This window comes from Dendrobates tinctorius, unplaced genomic scaffold (genome assembly GCF_039654945.1).
Source record: "Dendrobates tinctorius isolate UK_male_01 unplaced genomic scaffold, ASM3965494v1 ptg000008l, whole genome shotgun sequence".
NCBI lineage: Eukaryota > Metazoa > Chordata > Amphibia > Anura > Dendrobatidae > Dendrobates > Dendrobates tinctorius.
In genome coordinates, this window is record NW_027361676.1 from 27,224,844 (window position 1) to 27,248,720 (window position 23,877).

Consider the following 23,877-nt stretch of genomic DNA (forward strand, 5'->3'; position numbering starts at 1 on the left):
AGTGGTTTACCCCAACATATGGGGTATCAGCGTACTCAGGAAAAATTGCACAACAACTTTGGAGGTCTAATTTCTCCTGGTACCCTTGGGAAAATAAAAAATTGGGGGCTAAAAAAATATTTTTGTGTAAAAAAAATTTTTTTTTAATTTTCACGTCTCTGCGTTATAAACGTCTGTGAAGCACTTGGGGGTCCAAAGTGCTCACCAGGCATCTAGATAAGTTACTTGGGAGGTCTGGTTTCCAAAATGGGGTCACTTGTGGGGGGTTTCTATTGTTTAGGCACATCAGGGGCTCTGCAAACATAATGACGACCGCAGACCATTCCATCAAAGTCTGCATTTCAAAACGCCACTACTTCCATTCCGAGCCCTTACGTGTGCCCAAACAATAGTTCCCCCCCATATATGGGGCACCAGCGTACTCAGGACAAACTGTACAACAACTTTTGGGGTCCAATTTATCCTGCTACCCTTGTGAAAAAAAAATTGCTGGCTAAAAATCATTTTTTTGGGGGAAAAAAAAATATTTTTTATTTTCACGTCTCTGCGTTATAAACTTCTGTGAAGCACTTGGGGGTTGAAGGTGCTTACCACACATCTAGATAAGTTCCTTAGGGGGTCTAGTTTCCAAAATGGGGTCACTTGTGGGGGGGTTCCACAGTTTAGGTACATCAGGGGTTCTGCAAATGTAACATGATGCCCGCAGACCATTCCATCAAAGTCAGCATTTCATAATGTCACTACTTCCCTTCCGAGCCCCGACGTGTACCCAAACAGTGGTCATCCCCCACATATGGGGTATCAGCGTACTCAGGACAAACTGGACAACAACTTTTGGGGTCCAATTTATCCTGCTACCCTTGTGAAAAAAAAAATTGCTAGCTAAAAATCATTTTTTTTGAGGAAAAAAAAATATTTTTTATTTTCACTGCTCTGCGTTATAAACTTCTGTGAAGCACTTGGGGGTTCAAGGTGCTCATCACACATCTAGATAAGTTCCTTAGGGGGTCTAGTTTCCAAAATGGGGTCACTTGTGGGGGGTTCCACAGTTTAGGTACATCAGGGGTTCTGCAAATGTAACATGATGCCCGCAGACCATTCCATCAAAGTCAGCATTTCATAATGTCACTACTTCCCTTCCGAGCCCCGACGTGTACCCAAACAGTGGTCCCCACCCACATATGAGGTATCAGCGTACTCAGGACAAACTGGACAACAACTTTTGGGGCCAATTTATCCTGCTACCCCTGTGAAAAAAAAATTGCTGGCTAAAAATCATTTTTTTTTTGTGGAAAAAAAAATATTTTTTATTTTCACGGCTCTGCGTTATAAACTTCTGTGAAGCGCTTGGGGGTTCAAGGTGCTCACCACACATCTAGATAAGTTCCTTGGGGGGTCTAGTCTCCAAAATGGGGTCACTTGTGGGGGGTTCCACAGTTTAGGTACATCAGGGGCTCTGCAAATGTAACATGACACCCGCAGACCATTCCATCAAAGTCAGCATTTCAAAATGTCACTACTTCCCTTCCGAGCCCCGACGTGTGCCCAAACAGTGGTTCCCCCCCACATGTGGGGTACCAGCGTACTCAGGACAAACTGGACAACAAATTTTGGGGTCTAATTTATCCTGGTACCCTTGTGAAAATAAAAAATTGCGCACTAAAAAATAATTTTTTGAGGGAAAAAAATTTTTTTTTATTTTCACGGCTCTGCGTCATAAACTTTTGTGAAGCACTTGAGGGTTCAAGGTGCTCACTACACATCTAGATAAGTTCCTTAGGGGGTCTAGTTTCCAAAATGGGGTCATTTGTGGGGGAGCTCCAATGTTTAGGCACACAGGGGCTCTCCAAACACAACATGGTGTCCGCTAACGATTGGAAGTAATTTGCATTTCAAAAAGTCAAATGGCGCTCCTTCCCTTCTGAGCCCTGCCGTGTGCCCAAACAGTGGTTCCCCCCCACATATGGGGTACCAGCGTACTCAGGACAAACTGGACAACAAGATTTGTGGTCCAATTTCTCCTGTTAGCCTTGTGAAAATTAAAAATAGTGTGCTAAAAATCATTTTTGAGGAAAAAAAATTATTTTTTATTTTCACTGCTCTGTGTTATAAACATTTGTGAAGCACTTGGGGGTTCAAAGTGCTCCCTACACGTCTAGATAAGTTCCTTAGGGGGTCTAGTTTCCAAAATGGGGTCACTTGTGGGGGAGCTCCAATGTTTAGGTGCACAGGGGCTCTCCAAATGCGACATGGTGTCCGATAACGATTGGAGCTAATTTTCCATTCAAAAAGTCAAATGGTGCTCCTTGCCTTCCGGGCCATGCCGTGCACCCAAACAGTGGTTTATGACTACATATGAGGTATCTGTGCACTCAGGAGAAATTGCTCAACAAATTTTAGGATCCATTTTATCCTGTTGCCCATGTGAAAATGAAAAAACTGAGGCTAAAAGAAAATTTTTGTGAAAAAAAAGTATTTTTTTTTTTTTTACAGATCAATTTGTGAAGTACCTGGGGGTTCAAAGTGATCACTATGCATCTAGATAAGTTCCTTGGGGGGTCTAGTTTCCAAAATGGGGTCACTTGTGGAGGAGCTCCAATGTTTATGCACACAGGGGCTCTCCAAACACGACATGGCAACCGCTAAATATTCCAGCATATTTTCCATTCAAAAAGTCAAATGGCGCTCCTTCCCTTCTGAGCCGTGCCGTGCGCCCAAACAGTGGTTTATGACCACATATGAGGTATCGTTGTACTCCGGAGAAATTGCCCAACAAATTTTAGCATCCATTTTATCCTGTTTCCCATGTGAAAATGAAAAAATTGATGCTAAAAGAAAATTTTTGTTGGAAAAATTAAAATGTCCATTTTTTCTTTCCACATTGCTTTAGTTCCTGTGAAACACCTGAAGGGTTAATAATCTTCTTGAATGTAGTTTTGAGTAGCTTGAGGGGTGCAGTTTTTAGAATGGTGTAACTTTTGGGTATTTTCTGCCATATAGACCCCTCAAAGTGACTTCAAATGTGAGGTGGTCCCTAAAAAAATGGTTTTGTAAATTTTATTGTAAAAATGAGAAATCGCTGGTCAACTTTTAACCCTTATAACTTCCTAACAAAAAAATATTTTGTTTCCAAAATTGTGCTGATGTAAAGTAGACATATGGGAAATGTTATTTATTAACTATTTTGTGTCACATAACTCTCTGGTTTAACAGAATAAAAATTCAAAATTTGAAAATTGCAAAATTTTCTAAATTTTCACAAAATTTCTGATTTTTTGACAAATAAACGCAAAAATTATCAACCTAAATTTACCACTAACATGAAGCCCAATATGTCACGAAAAAACAATCTCAGAATCGCTAGGATCCGTTGAAGCGTTCCTGAGTTATTACCTCATAAAGGGACACTGGTCAGAATTGCAAAAAAAGGCCTGGTCATTAAGGTCAAAATAGGATTGGTCATGAAGGGGTTAAAAGAGCTGAACTGAGGATGAAACCCGTATGCTCAGAATAACGGGAACTTACCAGTAGACTCATGACAACGATTATTCACTGTGAATTGGGCTAGAAGCAAGTAGGTAACCCAATCCTCCTGTTGCTCAGACACAAAACACCTAAGATATGTCTCAAGATTCTGGTTAACCCGTTCAGTTTGCCCATTAGACTGCAGGTGAAATTATGAAGAGAACAACAAATGGATCCCCAGATGGGTGCAAAAAGTGCTCCAAAACTTGGAAATAAACTGTACCCCCGGTCAGAAACAATATCGGTTAGGATCCATGTAATTTTACAAATTCCCTGTTGAAAATTTGTGCCAAGGTCTTGGTGTTAGGTAAAGCAGGCAATGCAATAAAATGAGATATTTTACTGAATCTGTCCACCACCACTAAAATTACAGTATTCCTCACCGACACAGGTAGATCAATGGTAAAATCGACCGATAAGTGAATCCAAGGTCTACTGGGAATCTCCAGTGGTTGGAGAGACCTCAATGGATGAGTATGAGAGGTCTAAGAACATGCTCAGACACTGCAGGTGGCTACATGCTCCCAGACATCCTGATGTACTCCTGACCACCAAAAACACAAAGTAAGAATATCAGTGATGGCTTTATTACCAGGATGTCTGGACAAGACCAATCGTGATGTTCACTAAGGACTCTCAGCCGAAGATTCACAGGCACAAACAGTTTACCTGACGGACAGGCAGCAGGGGCATCCCCCTGAGCGTCAACAACCTCTTTTTCAAGATCGGAGATAGACGCCATAACCACCCCTTTTTGTAGTATAGGTACCGGTTCACAATTATTTCCACCCCCAGGAAAACAACGAGATAAGGCATCTGCCTTAATGTTTTTTTCCCGGGACTGTATCTGACAAAAAAAGTTAAACCTGGTGAAGAACAATGTCCTTCTTGCTTGTCGAAGGCGTTAGACATTTTGCAGGTTCTAAATATACCAGATTCTTATGATCTGTGATTACCATAACCGGCTGGACTGCTCCCTCCAGAAAATGACGCCACTCTTCAAAAATCCACTTGATTGGCAAGCGTTCCCTGTTACCGAAGTCATAGTTTCTCTCTACAGACAACAGTTTTTTCGAAAAATATGTACATGGACGCCATTTACCAGGAGATGCATTCTGCGACAACACAGCCCCCATCTCCACCTCAGACATGTCAACTTCGACGATAAAAGGCTGAGTAACGTCAGGCTGTGTGAGGTTCGGTGCAGATGCAAAACACTTCAAGGTATCAAATGCCTCCCTTTGTGGAAGTTGTGACAGCTGTGGTTCTGCTTGAATCTTTTTACTTTTGAGCCAACAAGGGTTAATGTCAGTTTCCTTGCTGGCAGCTTGCTTGCAGCTTCTGTGTTGCTGGTCAGCTGATGTGGGTGGTGACCACTCTCACCATCCTTAACTAGTCACCTGATGCATCAGCTGACTGTTGGTAATAGAGTTTTCTATGCACACCAGCCTTGGAGTTGAAGTTCTCTGGTGTCAGTGGTTATCTGCTACTTCTGTTGGTTTTGGGAGGTCCTGTTTCCTTATCCTTTGTGGTGTGGAGCTTGGCAGTGGAGCCTGGAGCTAAGTTACTTATTTATTTACCTTGTCTATCTCGTGCTTGTCACTATTTCCTGTGTTTATACCATCTGCAGTGTTGATGCTAGCGTCCATGCCGGCCAGTGCACTAGCCATGGTTTAGTGAGGTGACAGCTAGGGACCAGGTACATGATGGCAGCGGGGGTAAGGACCCGCATAGGTCGGGAGCTGAGGGATAGGCACAGGCTGTGTTAGAAGGTCCCCCATCCCTCGTACCCTACTCTTAGAGCCTTCCTTCCCCTTTTTCCCATCCCATTGTTGGTGTTTTTTTGTGCCGTCCACTGGATCGACCTTTGAGGGTTGTGACACTCTGTCCCCTTGCTGGTCATATCCATCAGAGGTTTGGCTACTACCAAAATCTTTTTGATGTACTTAGGGTAGTAGTTGGTGAAACCCAAAAAACCTTTGTAATGCCTTCAAATCCTCAGGACGATCCCAATCCAGTATGGCCCAGACTTTCTCCGGATCAATGCAAAAACCGGTGGACGATAACACATATCCTAGAGAAGGGATCTCCTCAACAGAGAACATATATTTCTTTGGTTTGACAAATAATTTATTGTCTCTGAGTATTTGTAAGACCTGCCTGACATGTACCGGATGTGACTCAAGGTCAGCTGAATAAATTAATTTGTCATTAAGATAGTATTGTGGTAATCTATCTACCAGGTGACTAAACATGTCATTTACAAAGTGCTGAAAGACAGCAGGAGCGTTCGTCAACCCAAATGGCAACACCAGTTTCTCATCGTTTTACAATCATCCCCCTCTTTAATACAAATGACATTATACCCCCACCTGAGATCCAGTTTTAAAAAACATTTTGTTCAAATAAACTGATTAAAGATGTCTGGGATGAGAGGGAGCAAATATGGATCCCGGACAGTATTCAGATAGGGTTAGCCGAAATTTGGGCATAGGTGTAACCCCCCCAACTTTCTTCTTTACAAAGAGAAACCCCGCAGCAATGAGGGATGAGGATGGTCTGATATGACCCTTTGCCAAACTTTCCGTGATATAGTCCTTCATGGACCAGAGATATTATACAGATTGTTCTTAGACAGCTTGGCCTCAGGAACAAGATTAACGATGCAGTCATAAGGACGATGGGGAGGAAGTTCTTGGCACCCCTGCTTCGAGAACACATCTCCAAAGTCAGACAGGTATTTTGGCACAGACTAGGTATCCACCCTAGCAAGCTGAGTACTCAAGCTGTGTCCTTGACAATACTCACTCCACTTTACCACTTCCCGAGTCTGCCAATCTACCACAGGATTGTGCAGAGTGAGCCAAGGAAGTTCAAGAACCACAGGAGAGGGGAGACCCTCTAGCACATAAGTCAATAACCTCGGAGCGCATGGCTCCTACCTGAATATGTAACCCTCGGACGGTGTTCTGCCTTCATACATGTTGACACGGTGTGCAATCTAGCATACAGCATAAACCATCATCTATCTTCCAAAATAAGCGGACTGTTCTCTGTAGTTTAACTTGTTTATTAGTGAAGAGTATAGAACATGCGGTAAAACTATAAAGAATACAAATGACTTGGGTAAGTATTGGGCAGATGATCACACAGCTAACACAATTACAGGAAGTATAACAGTGTGATGCAAACTTTATATAGACACACACAGGTGTCTAATTACATCTACTGAGCGCTGGCTGCTGTACAGTTAATAACATCTCTGTAACACTGCATTGCAAGAAAAGATATTAACCTTACCAGATATGCTTTACCCGGATAACGAACTCAAGTAGGGGAGTTACCGGAGAACAAATAAACAACGTGCGTCCTATGATATACACAGAAGAAAATGGCATCTCCCTCATCCCCGAATACGTTGCTTCAATCCCACAATGCATCACTCTGTTAAAGACACAGGCTGTAAAGCTATTTGAGACACAGCTACAAATTCAGCCACCACTAGATGGTGCTAACTAAACCAGCACATAATACAATCATATTTGCTCTATATTTAGAGGGCAGAACAGACGGCTTGAGTAAAATACCCCTGTATCAAGGAGACAGAATTGATGGTGACTATGGGTATGGGTATGGACAGTGTATGTGGATTGAGGCCCTGTACCTGCATGAACCTAGTGTCGATGAAGTTAAACCCCTCTCCACTGTCCAGGAATGTAGACACAACCACCTAAATTTCACCCAGATGAATCTCAGCTGGCAGAAAAAATTGTGTCCTACCCACAGAGGAGATAAGTACACCTGGGTTGCTTACCTCCCCGCAACCCAGGCTTCTTAGTTTTCCAGCGGCTGTTTACTGTGAGATAGGGAAGGAAATGTGCCTACGAAATGGCCCTTTTTACCAGAGTGAAAACACACTCCCCGTTGGTGCCGAACAACAGACTGCTTGTCAGGATGAGACGCCACTCCCAACTGCATGTGTTACTTAGATGACTCAGATCCGATTTCCATTGGCTCTGGACCACCAGCACATTGGGGTGTCTCCCTATGTCTCTGGCGATGACAGCGATCAACACGGGTAGCCTCAAGGGAAACCGGAGTCTCATACATGGCATCCTTCCCTTACTGATAGCCCCTCACAGAACTGGCTACAGGGTGCGGCGTTGTTCCACTTAGTGTCAGTGGACCACCTCCGAAACTGGGAGCAATACTTTTCCGCCGGACGATCTCCCTGCCGAAGCTGACGCAGTGTGGACCCAGCCAAGGAGACACAGTCGGAGTCTTCAGAAAAAAATTCCTCCACCGTGTGGAGCGACTGGGAGTCAGATAGGAGAGAAAATGCCCATGCTTGAGGGTCCCCCTGAAGGAGCGAGATTAATATCCCCACACATTGCTCCTCGGTTCCTGAGGAACAAGGACGTAACTTAAAGTACAGTTTACAGGCCTCCCTGAAAACTACAAACTTGTCAGGCAAAGCAATCTTGGACTCCACTCAGGATTGCCTGGAGTCATGGTTCCCAAACCTGATGAGTTAGGGTGCTGCAAAACAACAGAGCGTAGAGATCTACCATCTTCAGGCTGAGCTGCTGCAGTTGCCCTGTCTGAGCAGTAAAAGGATCCATAAAGGAGCAAAACACGATTTCAGTCAGCGCTAATGTCATGACTCTGTAGTTGGGTGACCTGGGATTAGGGGCTCTTTCCCTGTCCCTAACGCTAGGGGGCACCCTAGCTCACCCTGTTTCCCGGGATACATCTGAATATGAAGATGCCGTGGCCATGTACCTTGCCTTATCTTCTTAATCTGCCCTCCGTCTGTACCCTTCCCCCATCCAGGGAAGAGGGGAGTAGCAGTGCACCATAGTAAACCAACCAGATGACCAAGGTAACACGAACAGGGGAAACAGAAAATATCAGGCACACAAATATTCACACACATATAACAGAGTTATGCATCGGGGAGTGGTGGATGGGGTAAAACCAAAGTAGGAGAAGAAAGGGGATTATCACACTCACAAAACCAAACAACAATCACAGATAAATCCATCAAACACCTGCTCCAATTACCAATAATTATTATCCTCCTAGCAATGCAGCATAAGCTAGCTCTGATGATGTGTGCCAGTCAGGACCCAGATTATATAGGGGATAGGAGTGGCTAACCATGCTCAGCTGAGAGCTTATCTCCCGGAGCTCTCAATATGGCAGATTAACCCCTGTACTGCCAAAAGAAATTTACACCGTTTAAAAAGGTGAAGTGCTTCTATTCAGCACAGGAGTAGAAGCAATCAGACGCTGCAGTCTTCTGGCTCCTCTCTGTCATGGTAACCCCATGACAGCATTACAACGCTTTTTGGGGTTTTGCAAATTATAACCGGAAATTTATCTGAAACTTCTTGTCTATTGTCAAACCCCTCACTGACATTACTAGGAATGGTACAGACTTCTTGAGGTAGTCCACCTGTGCTTGGCAGGCATTTTCTTCTTTGAAGAGATGTTTTTCCACTGCGCCAGTACTCATTCGAACCCATACAACTCAAACAAACACTAATAGTCCATGGCGTTATTCACTATGCTTAATGTAAATCCTGAATATCTAATTACACTAATTTACATAAAAGTAGGTGGATCATAAACTGCGTATTAGAACAACAGAAAAGGATAATTTTGAAAGGATAAAAATATATAAGGTTTACTATAGATAGCCTATTAAAATAGTAGTAAACGTTATTGATGATACATATCTATATCAGCGAACAGTATTAGCAAACCTCAGACCACGGCTGTTTGGACAAGATAACTGATTCATGAAAGATGGATATTTGGAGTTCATAAATGGCACATACTATGCAGCTACACCATGACTTGGCGATCCACAAGACTTGAGATGATCTGTGCACTGTCGGTATCTGACGCATAGATTAAACTGGGAACTATGGCAGTGAGCCCGGCTAAACGTGGACGAGGAAGCCTGCATGTGCAGAGCCTGGAGCACTCCGGCCAGTAGTGTCCATGGATAGGGGAGGAAAAAGATGGCCGACAAAGCTGGAGACTTCATGTGACGTCACAAAGTACGAAGTCTCAGATGAACCGAAAAGCTTTCCAACGCATTTCGAGGAATACACGGTTCCCCTTCGTCAGGATATCTGGTTCATGCCTGCGGTGACAAACAGCAGACTGGGGTCTCCCTGTGGTGGGGAGGAAAACAAGCCTTTAGGTCATGCAAACAAAATACAAATGTCCATAGCTCTGCTCCACCAGGCCTGTATGTCACACAGGCTGGGGTGGCATTGAATAATCAGGCTCGGTCTGGAGCCAAACACATAGAGGAGGCCTTCTCCCTCCAAATGACAGACCATGTGCCAAACAGCCTCCATTATATAGGCTGCTTACCACACTCAGAGGTGAGGTATGTGGGTAGCTAGACTCACAGCTACCTGTAACCCGGTCCCAGGTGCAACAAACAAACCTCTTAATGCTTTTATGCACTAGAGAAAATACTCCGGGTTACATCACAGAGACCAGCCATCTCTGTGACACATACCTCCCATCGACTACGCGAACATTAGCTACACTATAATATATATATACAGTATATCCACACACACACATATGTATATATCTTACATAGTCTCCTTTATTATGTATGTTGCTGTCTGTTATTACATAGTGCCCTCTCTTGTTATGTACAGCACCGTCCATTACATATCAGATTACATAGAGCCGTCATTATTACATATCGTCCTCTCTTGTTAGGTGTGTAATGCAATGACGGCTGATGGAGCATGGCAAAACTTCTTTTCTATTGGAGGAGCTGATGGACTGGTCGTCTCATCACTGTCTGCTCCAGCAGATATTTTATATTTAAAAAGAGAGGGGACTATATAATAAAAGAGGGTGCTGTTGTGGGGAGGTTGAGCTGACGGACAGGTCTGTCTGTAGTAAGAGACAGAGAGCGCAGTGTAGGCTGAGATAAAGAGAAAAGGATGTCATGTGGTAGTTTGACCATTAGAGGGCAGTGGGGAGTGTAGGAGAGAGTGGATGTGTAACTGCCAGGGGTCAAGGTCACTGCCATTGGTTAAGGGTTACTGTCAGGTGATAGTGGGCGGAGCTACTGGGACTGGGAGTATAAGAGGTCAGGGAAGGTTCTGGAAGTTCCAGTCAGCCAAGGGAGCTCACTAGAGAGGAGAGTTTGCTGTAGGTAGAAAGACGGAAAAGGCCTACAGAGAGCTACTGACAGTGAAGACGGTCACAGGAGGTGACCCAAAAAGGACAGTGGCTGCGGACAGAGACAGACTGTGAGTGTCAGGTGGACGGCGTACTCTAAAGGGTGAAATGCTGTGGTGAAAGTGCTTAGGGCAGCCACAGCTGGGAAGAGCCATAGAGGACGCCACGAACGGTGAAACTAAGAAAGAGAAGGTACCCGGGTCTGTGTGTAAAAGTGAATTGTGGACTAATCCTGTGATGAAGTACGGTGGTCGTCAGAAAAGCGGCCAATAAAATCTGAACTGTTGGACACAACCCTTGACCCAGTCTCATGTCTCCCGGCGCCACGAAGTGGGTCACCCCCCAGTCCTGTTGGATCAGCACCACCTAATTGCCTCCCTCAGCCCGACCCTACACTGTGAATAACAAAAATAACAAGAATAAACTATGTAAGAGACAGCAGAGGAAGTTATAGAATAAGGGATAGCACCATATATAACTAGAGAGGATTTAATGTAATAAGAGAAGGTGTTATACATAATAAAAGAGGAAACTATGTAACTAAGGATGGTGTTATACATAATAAATGAGTACACTATACAGTGGATAAAAAAAGTGTTTAGTCAGCCCATCAATTGTGCAAGTTCTCCCACTTAAAAAGATGAGCGAGGCCTGTAATTGACATCACAGGTAGACTACAACTATGAGAGTCAACATGAGAAAACACATCCAGAAAATCACTTTGTCTGATTTGGCAAGATTTATTTTGCAAATTATGGTGGAAAATAAGCATTTGGTCACCTAAAAACATGCAAGATTTCTGGCTCTCACAGACCTGTAACTTCTTTAAGAGGCTCCTCTGTCCTCCACTCATTACCTGTAGTATTTGGCTTTTTGACCACTTTGATGCCAGCTCTGATGACAAGAACCGAGGCTGAAGTGACCCCCTGTGAGATGTGGGGGCGAGATCATTGGCTCAAAGGCATTTAACCATTTTGCTACCACCATTCGGTGCCCAATTTAATGTCGTTTTGTGCCACTTTTATAACTTTTGTAGGTGTGTTTAATTGTATTTCCATCAAGGCACCTCACTGCATTGGCTTTTATTATTGTGAATATTTTTGATTGTTGTTAAACCTGTAAAAAATAAAAAGAAAATTTTGCTAGTAAGAAACCAAGTTCAGCCCTGAATAAGAAACAGGATAAATAAGAAATAAGAAACTGGACAAATAAGAAATCAACTTCAGCATTGTATCTGCTCTACTCCTTGTGTGTTGAAATTACTGACTGATGGTTGACATGTAACAAGGCAGGAGCCTGTAGGTCCGCTCTGTGATTATGTCATTTCTTGGATGACATGACACCTGTCGGTCCTCTCCTCTGTGATGACCTCATTTCTTGGATGACATCACACCTTTAGGTCCTCCATGATGACATCATTCCTTGGCTGACAACACACCTGGAGGTCCTCTCTGTTTTTTATATCATACCTTGGATGGCGTCACACCTGTTGGACCCTTGACATCATTTCTTTGATGACATCACACCTGTAGGTCCTCTCCTCTGTGATGACATCACACCCGTAGGTCCTCTCCTCTGTGATGACATCACACCCGTAGGTCCTCTCCTCTGTGATGACATCACACACGTAGGTCCTCTCCTCTGTGATGACATCACACCTGTTGGCCCTCTCCTCTGTGATGACATCACACCCGTAGATCCTCTCCTCTGTGATGACGTCACACCCGTAGGTCCTCTCTTCTTTGATGACATCACACCCGTAGGGCCTCTCCTCTGTGATTGCATCACACCCGTAGGTCCTCTCCTCTGTGATGACATCACACCCGTAGGTCCTCTCCTCTGTGATGACATCACACCCGTAGGTCCTCTCTTCTGTGATGACATCACACCCGTAGGTCCTCTCTTCTGTGATGACATCACACCCGTAGGTCCTCTCCTCTGTGATGACATCACACCCGTAGGTCCTCTCTTCTGTGATGACATCACACCCGTAGGTCCTCTCTTCTGTGATGACATCACACCCGTAGGTCCTCTCCTCTGTGATGACATCACACCCGTAGGTCCTCTCCTCTGTGATGACATCACACCCGTAGGTCCTCTCCTCTGTGATGACATCACACCCGTAGGTCCTCTCCTCTGTGATGACATCACACCCGTAGGTCCTCTCCTCTGTGATGACATCACACCCGTAGGGCCTCTCCTCTGTGATGACATCACACCCGTAGGGCCTCTCCTCTGTGATGACATCACACCCGTAGGGCCTCTCCTCTGTGATGACATCACACCCGTAGGGCCTCTCCTCTGTGATGACCTCACACCCGTAGGTCCTCTCCTCTGTGATGACCTCACACCCGTAGGTCCTCTCCTCTGTGATGACATCACACCCGTAGATCCTCTCCTCTGTGATGACATCACACCCGTAGGTCCTCTCTTCTGTGATGACATCACACCCGTAGGGCCTCTCCTCTGTGATTACATCACACCCGTAGGTCCTCTCCTCTGTGATGACATCACACCTGTAGGTCCTCTCCTCTGTGATGACATCACACCTATAGGTCCTCTCTTCTGTGGTCCTTTCCTCTTTGATGACATCACACCCGTAGGTCCTCTCCTCTGTGATGACATCACACCCGTAGGGCCTCTCCTCTGTGACATCACACCCGTAGGGCCTCTCCTCTGTGATGACATCACACCCGTAGGTCCTCTCCTCTGTGATGACATCACACCCGTAGGTCCTCTCCTCTGTGATGACATCACACCCGTAGGGCCTCTCCTCTGTGACATCACACCCGTAGGGCCTCTCCTCTGTGATGACATCACACCCGTAGATCCTTTCCTCTTTGATGACATCACACCCGTAGGTCCTCTCCTCTGTGATGACATCACACCCGTAGGGCCTCTCTTCTGTGATGACATCACACCCGTAGGGCCTCTCTTCTGTGATGACATCACACCCGTAGGTCCTCTCCTCTGTGATGACATCACACCTGTAGGTCCTCCATGATGACGTCATTCCTTGGCTGACCACACCTGTAGGTCCTCTCCATGTGGTTCGGTGGGATTCAGTGATGATTGGCCTCGCCTCCGCCGCCGGCTCCTCCCCCTCCAGTCACATGAGCGGCTCCATGCAGGGAGATAAAGCGCTGCTCTGCCACCATGGCGGGCTGCACCGGGCGAGGGCTCTCAGCAGCCCCGGCTAGCGTGCTTGTGAGGCTCCGGAGACCGTGCTAGGAGCGGCTGCTGAGTGCCAGCACCATGGCTCTGCTCCATAGGTTTTTCAGCAAGCGGAGCAGCTGCAGCCCTGAGCCCAGCACAGGTACCAAGGAGGGCGCCGCCTTCAGGTGATTACCCGGTGCATGGGGCTGTAATGTGGGGGCGTCCTGCAGGGCTGGGGTTGGGGATGCTGCTTCTGGTTTCGCCGTTATTTCAGGGCTACCTAGTGATTGATCGCAGATGTCACGATTTGTCGTGGTCACGTGACTGCCCCCCCCCCCCCAAAAAAAAAAGCAAAAGACACTATTCTGTTGCAATTTGCAGACAGTGCACAGAGCTGTAGATCACGTGGTATCCATTGCAGCATAAACCTCCATGTCCCATCCAGTAATGGTGACCAGTGGTGGTAAGGGCTCACTGGCCTCCTGGGGCACAGGTGGCATTTCTGTGTGGTGCGAAGGCTGGCAGTGCCAGGCCCTCCCTGATGGGTAACGTCTGGTATGGGGACGTGGTGGGAGCCGTATTGGGCATGGTGCGGCACCTGTGTGGCTACAGGATGGTTCTAGAGGTGGCTCATTGACTCTAGTACCAGGCATGTGTGTGTGCACAATGGTGTCCCCCAAGCAGGTGAGAAATCACCCAAAAGAATGTTCCTATTGACTTTTATGCAACGCTGATTTGCTGTGCACATGGTCAGGCTTTACACCACTTCACACCAAGCTGTTAAAGGGATCCAGTCAACAGGAGAAATTATTATACATCTTTTTAGCGCCATTTATTCCATGGCGGTTTACATGTGAAAAGGGGCAAATATAGATAAGTACAATCAACATGAGCAATACAAGACACACGTACAGAAGGAGAGAGGACCCTGCCCGCGAGGGCTCAGTCTACAGGGGATGGGTGAGTATACACTAGGAGAGGGTAGAGCTGGTTGTGCGGCGGACAGTAGACTGAGGATCACTGCAGGTTGTAGGCTTGTCGGAAGAGGTGGGTCTTTAGTTTCTTTTTGAAGGTTTTCATAGTAGGCGAGAGTCTGATTTGTTGGGGGTAGAGCATTCCAGAGTATGGGGGATGCACGGGAGAAGACTTGTATGCGGTTGTGGGGAGTAGCGAAGGAGATCTTGAGATGATCGAAGGTTGCGTGTGGGTAAGTACCGGGAGATCATGTCACAGATGTATGGAGGAGACAGGTTGTGGATGGCTTTGTATGTCATAGTTAGAATTTTGAACTGGAGCCTCTGGGCAATAGGAAGCCAGAGAAGGGCCTAGCATAGGTGGGAGGCTGGGGAATAACAGGGAGATGGGTGGATTAGTCAGGCAGCAGAGTGTAGGATGGATTGGAGTAGTGCTAGAGAGAAAGCCAGAGAGTAGGAGGTTGCAGTTGTCGAGGCGGGAGATAAGGGCGTGCGCTAGTGTTTTTGTGGTTTCATGGTCAAGGAATGCACGGATCCGGGAAATATTTTTGAGGTGGCAGGAGGAGGCAAGGGTTTGGATATGTCTTGAAAGAGGGCAGAGTCGAGTATCACCCCGAGGCACCGAGCTTGCGGGACTGGGGAAAGTGAGCAGCCATTGACATTGATGGATAGGTCTGGTGGAGGGGTAGAGTGAGATGGGGGAAAGATTATTAATTCTGTTTTGTCCATGTTCAGTTTTAGAAAGCGAGCAGAGAAGAAAGCTGAAATAGTAGACATATTGTGGGATTTTGGTAAGTAAGGATGTGAGGTCAGGTGCAGATAGATCTGTTTGTCATCGGCGTAGAGATGATACTGCAGACTGTGGGATTCTATGAGCTGTCCTGTTGTAAATTCACTTTCTGGCCTACCTCTGGTTACTAGTGAAGGTAGTGGAGCTGGTTATATTGACAGAGGGGTCGCGACTAGTGTTGAGCATTCCGATACCGCAAGTATCGGAATTCCGATACCGACTTCCGATATTTTTTCAATATCGGAAGTCGGCATCGGAAGTTCAAAGTTGATTGACAGCCTGACGTCATCATGATGCGCGGTGTGTGCGCATCATGATGCGCCGTCATTTCGGGCCTGCCGGGGGGCTGTGCCGGCCTGCCGGGGGGCTGTGTGGACTGCCCGGGGTCTGTACCGGCCTGCCGGGGGGCTGTGCCGGCCTGCCGGTGGTCTGTGCACCCTGTGGGGGTCTGTACCGGCCTGCCGGGGGGCTGTGCCGGCCTGCCGGTGGTCTGTGCACCCTGTGGGGGTCTGTACCGGCCTGCCGGGGGGCTGTGCTGATGTCCGGGGGGCTGTGCAAGCATCGTCCGATGGGACTACAAGTCCCATCTGGCGATGCCTGCTACCATGACAGTGATTGACACATTAGCCAATGATGGGACAGTAGTAGTCCCATCATCCGGCTAATGTGTTATATGTTAAAAAAAAAATAAAAAAATACTACCTGCATGCTACCTACCTGCATGCTACCTACCTGCATGCTACCTACCTGCATGCTACCTACCTGCATGCTACCTACCTGCATGCTACCTACCTGCATGCTACCTACCTGCATGCTACCTACCTGCATGCTACCTACCTGCATGCTACCTACCTGCATGCTACCTACCTGCATGCTACCTGCATGCTACCTGCATGCTACCTGCATGCTACCTGCATGCTACCTGCATGCTACCTGCATGCTACCTGCATGCTACCTGCATGCTACCTGCATGCTACCTGCATGCTACCTGCATGCTACCTATATACTACATGCATGCTACATACATACTGCATGCTACATGCATGCTACATGCATGCTACATGCATGCTACATGCATGCTACATGCATACTACATACATACTACATACATACTACATACATACTACATACATACTACATACATACTACATATATACTACATACATACTACATATATACTACATACATACTACATACAATACATACATAGACATACAGTACATATAACATAGAGTAACATACTTACCAATACTTGTCACATTGTTCCCCGAAGCCATTGTCTTTTACGGAATAAATATTAACATAACAAACCACAAAAATACTCACCCACGATCCGAAGCAGTCCACGAGTGTGTCCCACGACGATCTTGGGTAGAGAACTGCAGCATCAGCTGTTGCTGCCGTTCTCTACGGGCTGCAGGAATCCAATGACGGAAGGTAGGTATCCTTCCGCACTGTATTCCTCCGCCACTTAAAAAAAAAAAAAAAATAGTCCCTAGTCTCACTTTATGCCATTGCTGCGTGGGAATTTCCCACACAGCAATGGCATAAAGTGAGACTAGGGACTTTTTTTTTTTTTTTTTAATTGGCGGAGGAATACAGTGCGGAAGGATACCTACCTTCCGTCATTGGATTCCTGCAGCCCGTAGAGAACGGCAGCAACAGCTGATGCTGCAGTTCTCTACCCAAGATCGTCGTGGGACACACTCGTGGACTGCTTCGGATCGTGGGTGAGTATTTTTGTGGTTTGTTATGTTAATATTTATTCCGTAAAAGACAATGGCTTCGGGGAACAATGTGACAAGTATTGGTAAGTATGTTACTCTATGTTATATGTACTGTATGTCTATGAATGTATTGTATGTAGTATGTATGTAGTATATATGTGGTATGTATGTAGCATGTAGTATGTATGTAGCATGCATGTAGCATGTGGTATGTATGTAGTATGTATGTGGTATGTATGTAGTATATATGTAGTATGTATGTAGCAATGTAGCATGCATGTAGTATGTATGTAGTATGTATGTAGCATATATGTAGTATGTAGTATATATGTAGTATGCATGTAGTATATATGTAGTATGCATGTAGTATATATGTAGTATGCATGTAGTATATATGTAGTATGCATGTAGTATATATGTAGTATGCATGTAGTATATATGTAGTATGCATGTAGTATATATGTAGTATGTATGTAGCATGCAGTATGTATGTAGCATGCAGTATGTATGTAGCATGCAGTATGTATGTAGCATGCAGTATGTATGTAGCATGCAGTATGTATGTAGCATGCAGTATGTATGTAGCATGCAGTATGTATGTAGCATGCAGTATGTATGTAGCATGCAGTATGTATGTAGCATGCAGTATGTATGTAGCATGCAGTATGTATGTAGCATGCATGTAGTATGTATGTAGTATGTATGTTGCATGTAGCATGTATGTTGCATGTAGCATGTATGTAGCATGTATGTAGTATATATGTAGTATGCATGTTGCATGCATGTAGTATATATGTTGCATGTAGTATGTATGTAGTATGTATGTAGTATGTATGTTGCATGTAGTATATATGTAGTATGAATGTAGCATGTATGTAGTATGCATGTTGTATGTATGTAGCATGTAATTTTTTATTTTTTTTTTTTTTACATTCAACACATTAGCCGGATGATGGGACTACTACTGTCCCATCATTGGCTAATGTGTCAATCACTGTCATGGTAGCAGGCATCGCCCGATGGGACTTGTAGTCCCATCGGACGATGCCTGCACAGCCCCCCCCGGCAGGCCGGCACAGCCCCCCCCGGCAGGCCGGCACAGCCCCCCCCGGCAGGCCGGCACAGCCCCCCCCGGCAGGCCGGCACAGCCCCCCCCGGCAGGCCGGCACAGCCCCCCCCGGCAGGCCGGCACAGACCCCAGAGAGGCTGTACAAGGGAAAAACAGGATTTTTCTTATTCCGATACCGGAAGTCCCATAGACTTGAATGGGACTTCCGGTATCGGAATCGGCGATACCGATACTTTTTTTTTTAAGATCGGCCGATCCATTCCGATCCGATACTTTGAAGTATCGGACGGTATCGCTCAACTCTAGTCGCGACTCGCGAGTTCTCTTTCCGGGCTCCCTCTAGTGGTTACTGGAGGTAATGGAGCTGATCTAATTAACAGAGGTCTGCCACCTGATAATGAGGAGGACGATTGGACATCTGGAGTTTCTGATTGGATTTAAGACAGCTGACTCCCTCTATCCCTGCTGGTGATTTTTTTTTTTTTTTTTCCTGCCTCCTGAGGTCTTAGCTTGAGCATGCAGGGACTGAGCTGGAAACTAAGTGTTCTTTTGCTATTGTTCACATTTGATTTGGTTTTGTGTGGTCAGCCAGCCCCGCCTGGGGCTGTGCTGAATTTCCATCCTTATGTTACTGTTTGTGCCAGTTTGTTTTTGTCCCTTATTAGATTGGCCTCTCTTTGCTCTGCTTTCAGAATATACCAGAGTGCTGATATAGTGGGCGAAGTCTAGTGACTTCAGTGTTTTTTCTATGAGACGTGTTGGGCATTTTTTTTGCAGGGTTTTTTTGTGATTGCAGACAGTTTCTTTCCTTTCCTGTCTAGTTAGTGTGGGCCCCATTGTTTGCTCAGCCTATTTTCCTACCTGCGTTTGTGTTTTCATCTTGTCTCACCGGCCATATATGTTTGGGGGGCTATCTATTCCTTTGGGGTCTGCTCTGGGGCAGTTTAGATTTCCCCTTTCTTGCTTTAGGCTTATTTAGTTCTCCGGCTGTGTCGAGGCGTCTAGAATCATCGTAGGTACGCTCCACGGCTACTGCGAGTTGTGTGGATAGGATCAGGGGTCTGCAGTCCGCTTAGTTACCAACCTCTCTGGTTTTCTGTGGCTTAGCTTGGTCTTGCTTTCCTCCTTGGTCACTCAATCATAACACTGTCCCAGGCCGAAAGTGTAGATGGAGAAGAGTAGGGGTCCTAGAACTCAGCCTTGAGGAACACCGAACAGACAGGAGGTGAGGTGGTGTGGGAGAGGGAGACAATGAATGTTCCGGTTGTTAGATATGAAGAGATCCAGGATAGGCCCTAGCCTGTGATGCCAAGAGATGAGTGAATGGTCCACAGTGTCAAAGGCAGATGACAGGTCTAGGAGAAGGACAGAGTAGTGTTGCTTGCTCTTGGCGGTTAGTAGATCGTTGGTGACTTTAGTTAGGGCAGTTTCAGTTGAGTGATGCAGTTGGAAGCCTGATTGTAAGCGTTCAAAAAGGGAGCAGGAGGAGAGGTGATAGGACAGTTCAAAATGGACATGCTGTTCCAGTAGTTTTGAGGCATAAGGAAGAAGTGATATCGGGCGATAGCTAGACACAGAGGATGGGTCAAGGGAGGTCTTTTTGAGGATGGGTGTGATCGAGGCATGTTTGAAGGATGAGGGGAACACACCATTTGTAAGTGAGAGGTTGAAGAGGTGTGTTAGAGTAGGGATGAAGGCTGTGGTGAGGTTAGGGATGAGGTGGGATGGGAGCAGGTCAAGCATGCAAGTGGTGAGGTGTGAACTTGATAGGAGCGTGGAGAAGTTGGTTTTGGAGGAACAGGGCTGAGCAGCTAGGAGAGGCATTGCGGGCTGTGGGCCAAAGCTTTCCCTGATTGTATCAATCTTCTGCTTAAAGAAAGAGGCAAAGTCTTCAGTGGTAATGAGAGAAGGAGGAGGTGATGGGATGGAGTAGAGAATTGAGTGTTGAAAAGCTGTTTAGGGTTATGAGACATGGAGGATATGAGACATGGAGGATATGAGAGATGAGAAGTAAGTTTGTTTTGCGGCAGTGAGCATGGACTTGAAGCTGGTGAGGGACCGCTTGTATGCGGTTAATTGCTCGGCAGAACGGGATTTCTTCCATCTCCGCTCAGCAATCCTGGAAGCCCGTCTCAGTTCTTTGGTGAGGCTAGTCAGCCAGGGCTGCCTGTTGATTGTACGAGTTTTGCTATGTGTGAGGGGTTCGGCCAAATAAAGTGCTGCTGTTATTGTGTTATAAAAAGTGGCAGCAGAATCTGTGTCATGAAGTGAAGATATGTCTGTAAGAGGGAGGAGGGACTCAGAGCGATTGTAAGTTGAGGTGTTTGAGATTTCTGCAAGGGTGATCGAGTTTGTGGAGTGGGGGTTGTGCACTAGAAGAGGAGAGGGAGGAGAATGTCAGTAGATTGTGGTCAGACAGGGTGAGGAGTAAGTTAGAGAGATTAGTAAGGGAATGGAGGCAGGTGAAGATGAGGTCCAGTGTGTGACCATCTTTGTGAGTGGCCATGGAGGACCATTGAGTGAGGCCGTGAGGGATAAAAATTGAGGCAGCTGGGGTGGAAGCATCAATAGGGATGTTGAAGTCACCCTTGATTATAGTGGGGATGTCAGAGGAAGTGAAGTAGCCAGGTGGTGAAGTGGTTGAAAAAAAGTGGAGATGGCTAGTTCTGGGGGGCGGTAGATGACAGCCAGCTGGAGGTTGGAGGGGGAGTAGATGGGGACGGAGTGCACCTCAAACGAGGGAAGAGTAGCGGTGGGTCGTAGCGGAATTGTTGTAAAGGAGCATGTATCGGAGAGGAGCATGCCAACTCCTCCACCACGTTTGTTGCTGGGGCGATGGGTGTGAGAGAAATGGAATATGCTGTAAGAGAGTGCAGCTGGAGAGGCTGAGTCAGAGGGGGTGGGAAGGAGAGTTTGTTGATGATGAAGAGGTCATGGATAAAATGCTGTTAACCTGCACATAGCCAAACGCTGCAGGGAGAAAAACTATGCCCCCGGCAGCATTCGGTTTTGGTCACGTGGGTGACACCGACATGGGTTCTGTCAACGCTCACTCTGCGTTGGAGCTGGCTGTCAGTCAGTGCGGGGGGGTGTGGTTACAGCTGTTGCAGGTAGCTTTCCTATCTGTTCCTTTTGAGCAATGTGATAGATCCTACCACAGTAATCAAAGGCCAATAACTTGTACAGTGAAGGAAATAAGTATTTGATCCCTTGCTGATTTTGTAAGCTTGCCCGCTGACAGACATGAACAGCCTATAATTTTAAGGGTAGGTTAACTTTAACATTGAGAGAAGATCGCATTGTATAAATTTATTTGCATTGAGAAATAAGTATTTGATCCCTCTGGCACACAAGACCTAATACTTGGTGGCAAAACCCTTGTTGGCAAGCACAGCTGTCAGATGTTGTTTTTGTAGTTGATGAGGTTTGCGCACGTCAGGAGGAATTTTGTTCCACTCCTCTTTACAGAGCGTCTCTAAATCATTAAGATTTTGAGGCTGTCGCTTGGCAACTCGGAGCTTCAACTCTCCATGAGTTTTCTATCAGATTATATTCTGGAGACTGGCTAGGCCACTCCATAACCTTAATGTGCTTCTTTTTGAGCCACTCCTTTGTTGTCTTGGCTGTATGTTTTGGGTCACTGTCTTGCTGGAAGACCTAGTCACGATCCATTTTATGTCCTGGTGGATGGAAGGAGGTTGTTTCTTCAGGATTTTGCAGTACATGGCTCCATCCATTCTCCCATTGATGCGGTGAGGTAGTCTTTTGGGCCCTTAGCAGAGAAACACCCCAAAACATAGTTTCCACCTCCTATGCGTGACAGTGGGGATGGTCTTCTTTGGGTCATAGGCAGCATTTATTTTCCTCTAAAGACCTCAATTTTTCTCTCATCTGACCACAGCAACTTCTCCCAGTGACTCACAGAATCCAGATGTTCATTGGCAGATGAAATACCGTATATACTCGAATATAAGTCGACCCCCCCCCCCCTAAATTTGCCTCAGAAACCTGGGAAAACTTATTGACTCGGGTATAAGTCCAGGGTGGGAATTGCCGAAGATACTGGTAAATTTAATGCTGCACAACATACAGTATGCCCCCAAAATGCAACATGGTGCATTCGGCGCACCTTCAAAAGTGCGCAGCGCACGCAAAAATCCTACTAGCATACAGCTTTTTCTATTAAATAGTCTTTATTGTGTGAAGGCGCCAAAACATAAGTTTAATTGAGGTATCTCTGTAATCGTACTGACCCGAAGAATAAAGCTGCCTTATCAATTTTACTACATGTAGTTGCATTAAAAAATTCCCGAATTGCTAATTTTTTTTCATTCTGCCTCCCAAAAATCAAATAGAAAGCGATAAAAAATGTCATGTGCCTGAAAATGGTACCAATAAAAACATCAACTTGTACCACAAAAAAACAAGATCTCACGTGACTGGGCCAAAATATGGAAAAAATGATAGCTCTCAAAATATGGGATGCAAAAACTATTTTCTGCAATGAAAAGCGTCTTAGTGTGTGACAGCAGCAAAACCTCAACTCAAAATAAGGCCTCTTTCACACGTCCTGATATTTCAGGTACTGGAAAAATAGTTACCGAAGAGGTCAGTGTCCTTGTGTGTAATGCTTGTGTCGCATCAGTACGACACGGATGGACGCTAGGGAAGAAGTGATAAGCACTGTTCCCTGACGTCGGGTGCTTAACACGGCTCTTGTCATTCTCCCTGCTCTGCTGGCGTTTGACATGAGCAAGGGAGAATGATGAGAAATATTTAAGTGACAAGAGACAGTGGCTGATGGGACTATTTCCAAAAGGTAAAGGAGAAAACAAGGGGAACTGCTACCTTGGATCTAATCCTTATAAACAGGGAGGAAATGGTTGAGGAGGTAAAAGTGGCTGGGACCCTAGGAGGTAGCGACCATGCTATTTTAGAATTTTGGATAACTAGAGGCGGAAGACCTGTGAAGACTCAGACGTCAAGGTTAGATTTCAGAAAGGCAGATTTTAAGGGATTCAGAAAGAGAATTGGAGGGATCCAATGGCTGGATATCCTTAAAGACAAAAATGTCCAGGAAGGATGGGAAATCTTGAAAAATGAAATTCTCAAAGCACAGTTGTTAACAATTCCGAAAAGAGGGAAGAATAGGAAGCATTTAAGGAAACCAGGATGGATGAACACAGAACTTAAGCACATGCTAAAAAGGAAGCAAAAAATGTTTATAAAATGGAAAGAAGGAGGCATATCTAAAGAAGAATATAATGCTGTCTGCAGAACCTGCAAGGCACAAATCAGATTATCTAAAGCTGAAAATGAATTGAGGCTTGCAAGAGATGTCAAAAGCAATAATAAAGGATTTTGGGGATATGTCAAAAGTAAAAGAAAAGTCAAAGATGCTATAGGATTTTT

The 23,877-nt window shown here is 45.6% G+C and overlaps 1 protein-coding gene across 4 annotated transcripts in view; it reads left to right on the forward strand.

Annotated features, from left to right (window-relative positions):
- The first annotated feature begins 13,853 nt into the window (after positions 1–13,853).
- The window catches only part of FNIP2 (folliculin interacting protein 2), a 148,215-nt gene continuing 138,191 nt past the window's right edge, over positions 13,854–23,877 (forward strand). For 3 of the 4 annotated variants that reach the window (XM_073576650.1, XM_073576676.1, XM_073576666.1), the window contains exon 1: positions 13,854–14,090. Coding sequence is in view for 1 of the 4 variants with exons in the window: in XM_073576666.1 (XP_073432767.1) it covers positions 14,005–14,090 (86 nt within the window). In the remaining 3 variants the exon portion in view is untranslated. The remainder of the gene's footprint in view (positions 14,091–23,877) is intronic. The other variant, XM_073576658.1, reaches the window with a different exon arrangement.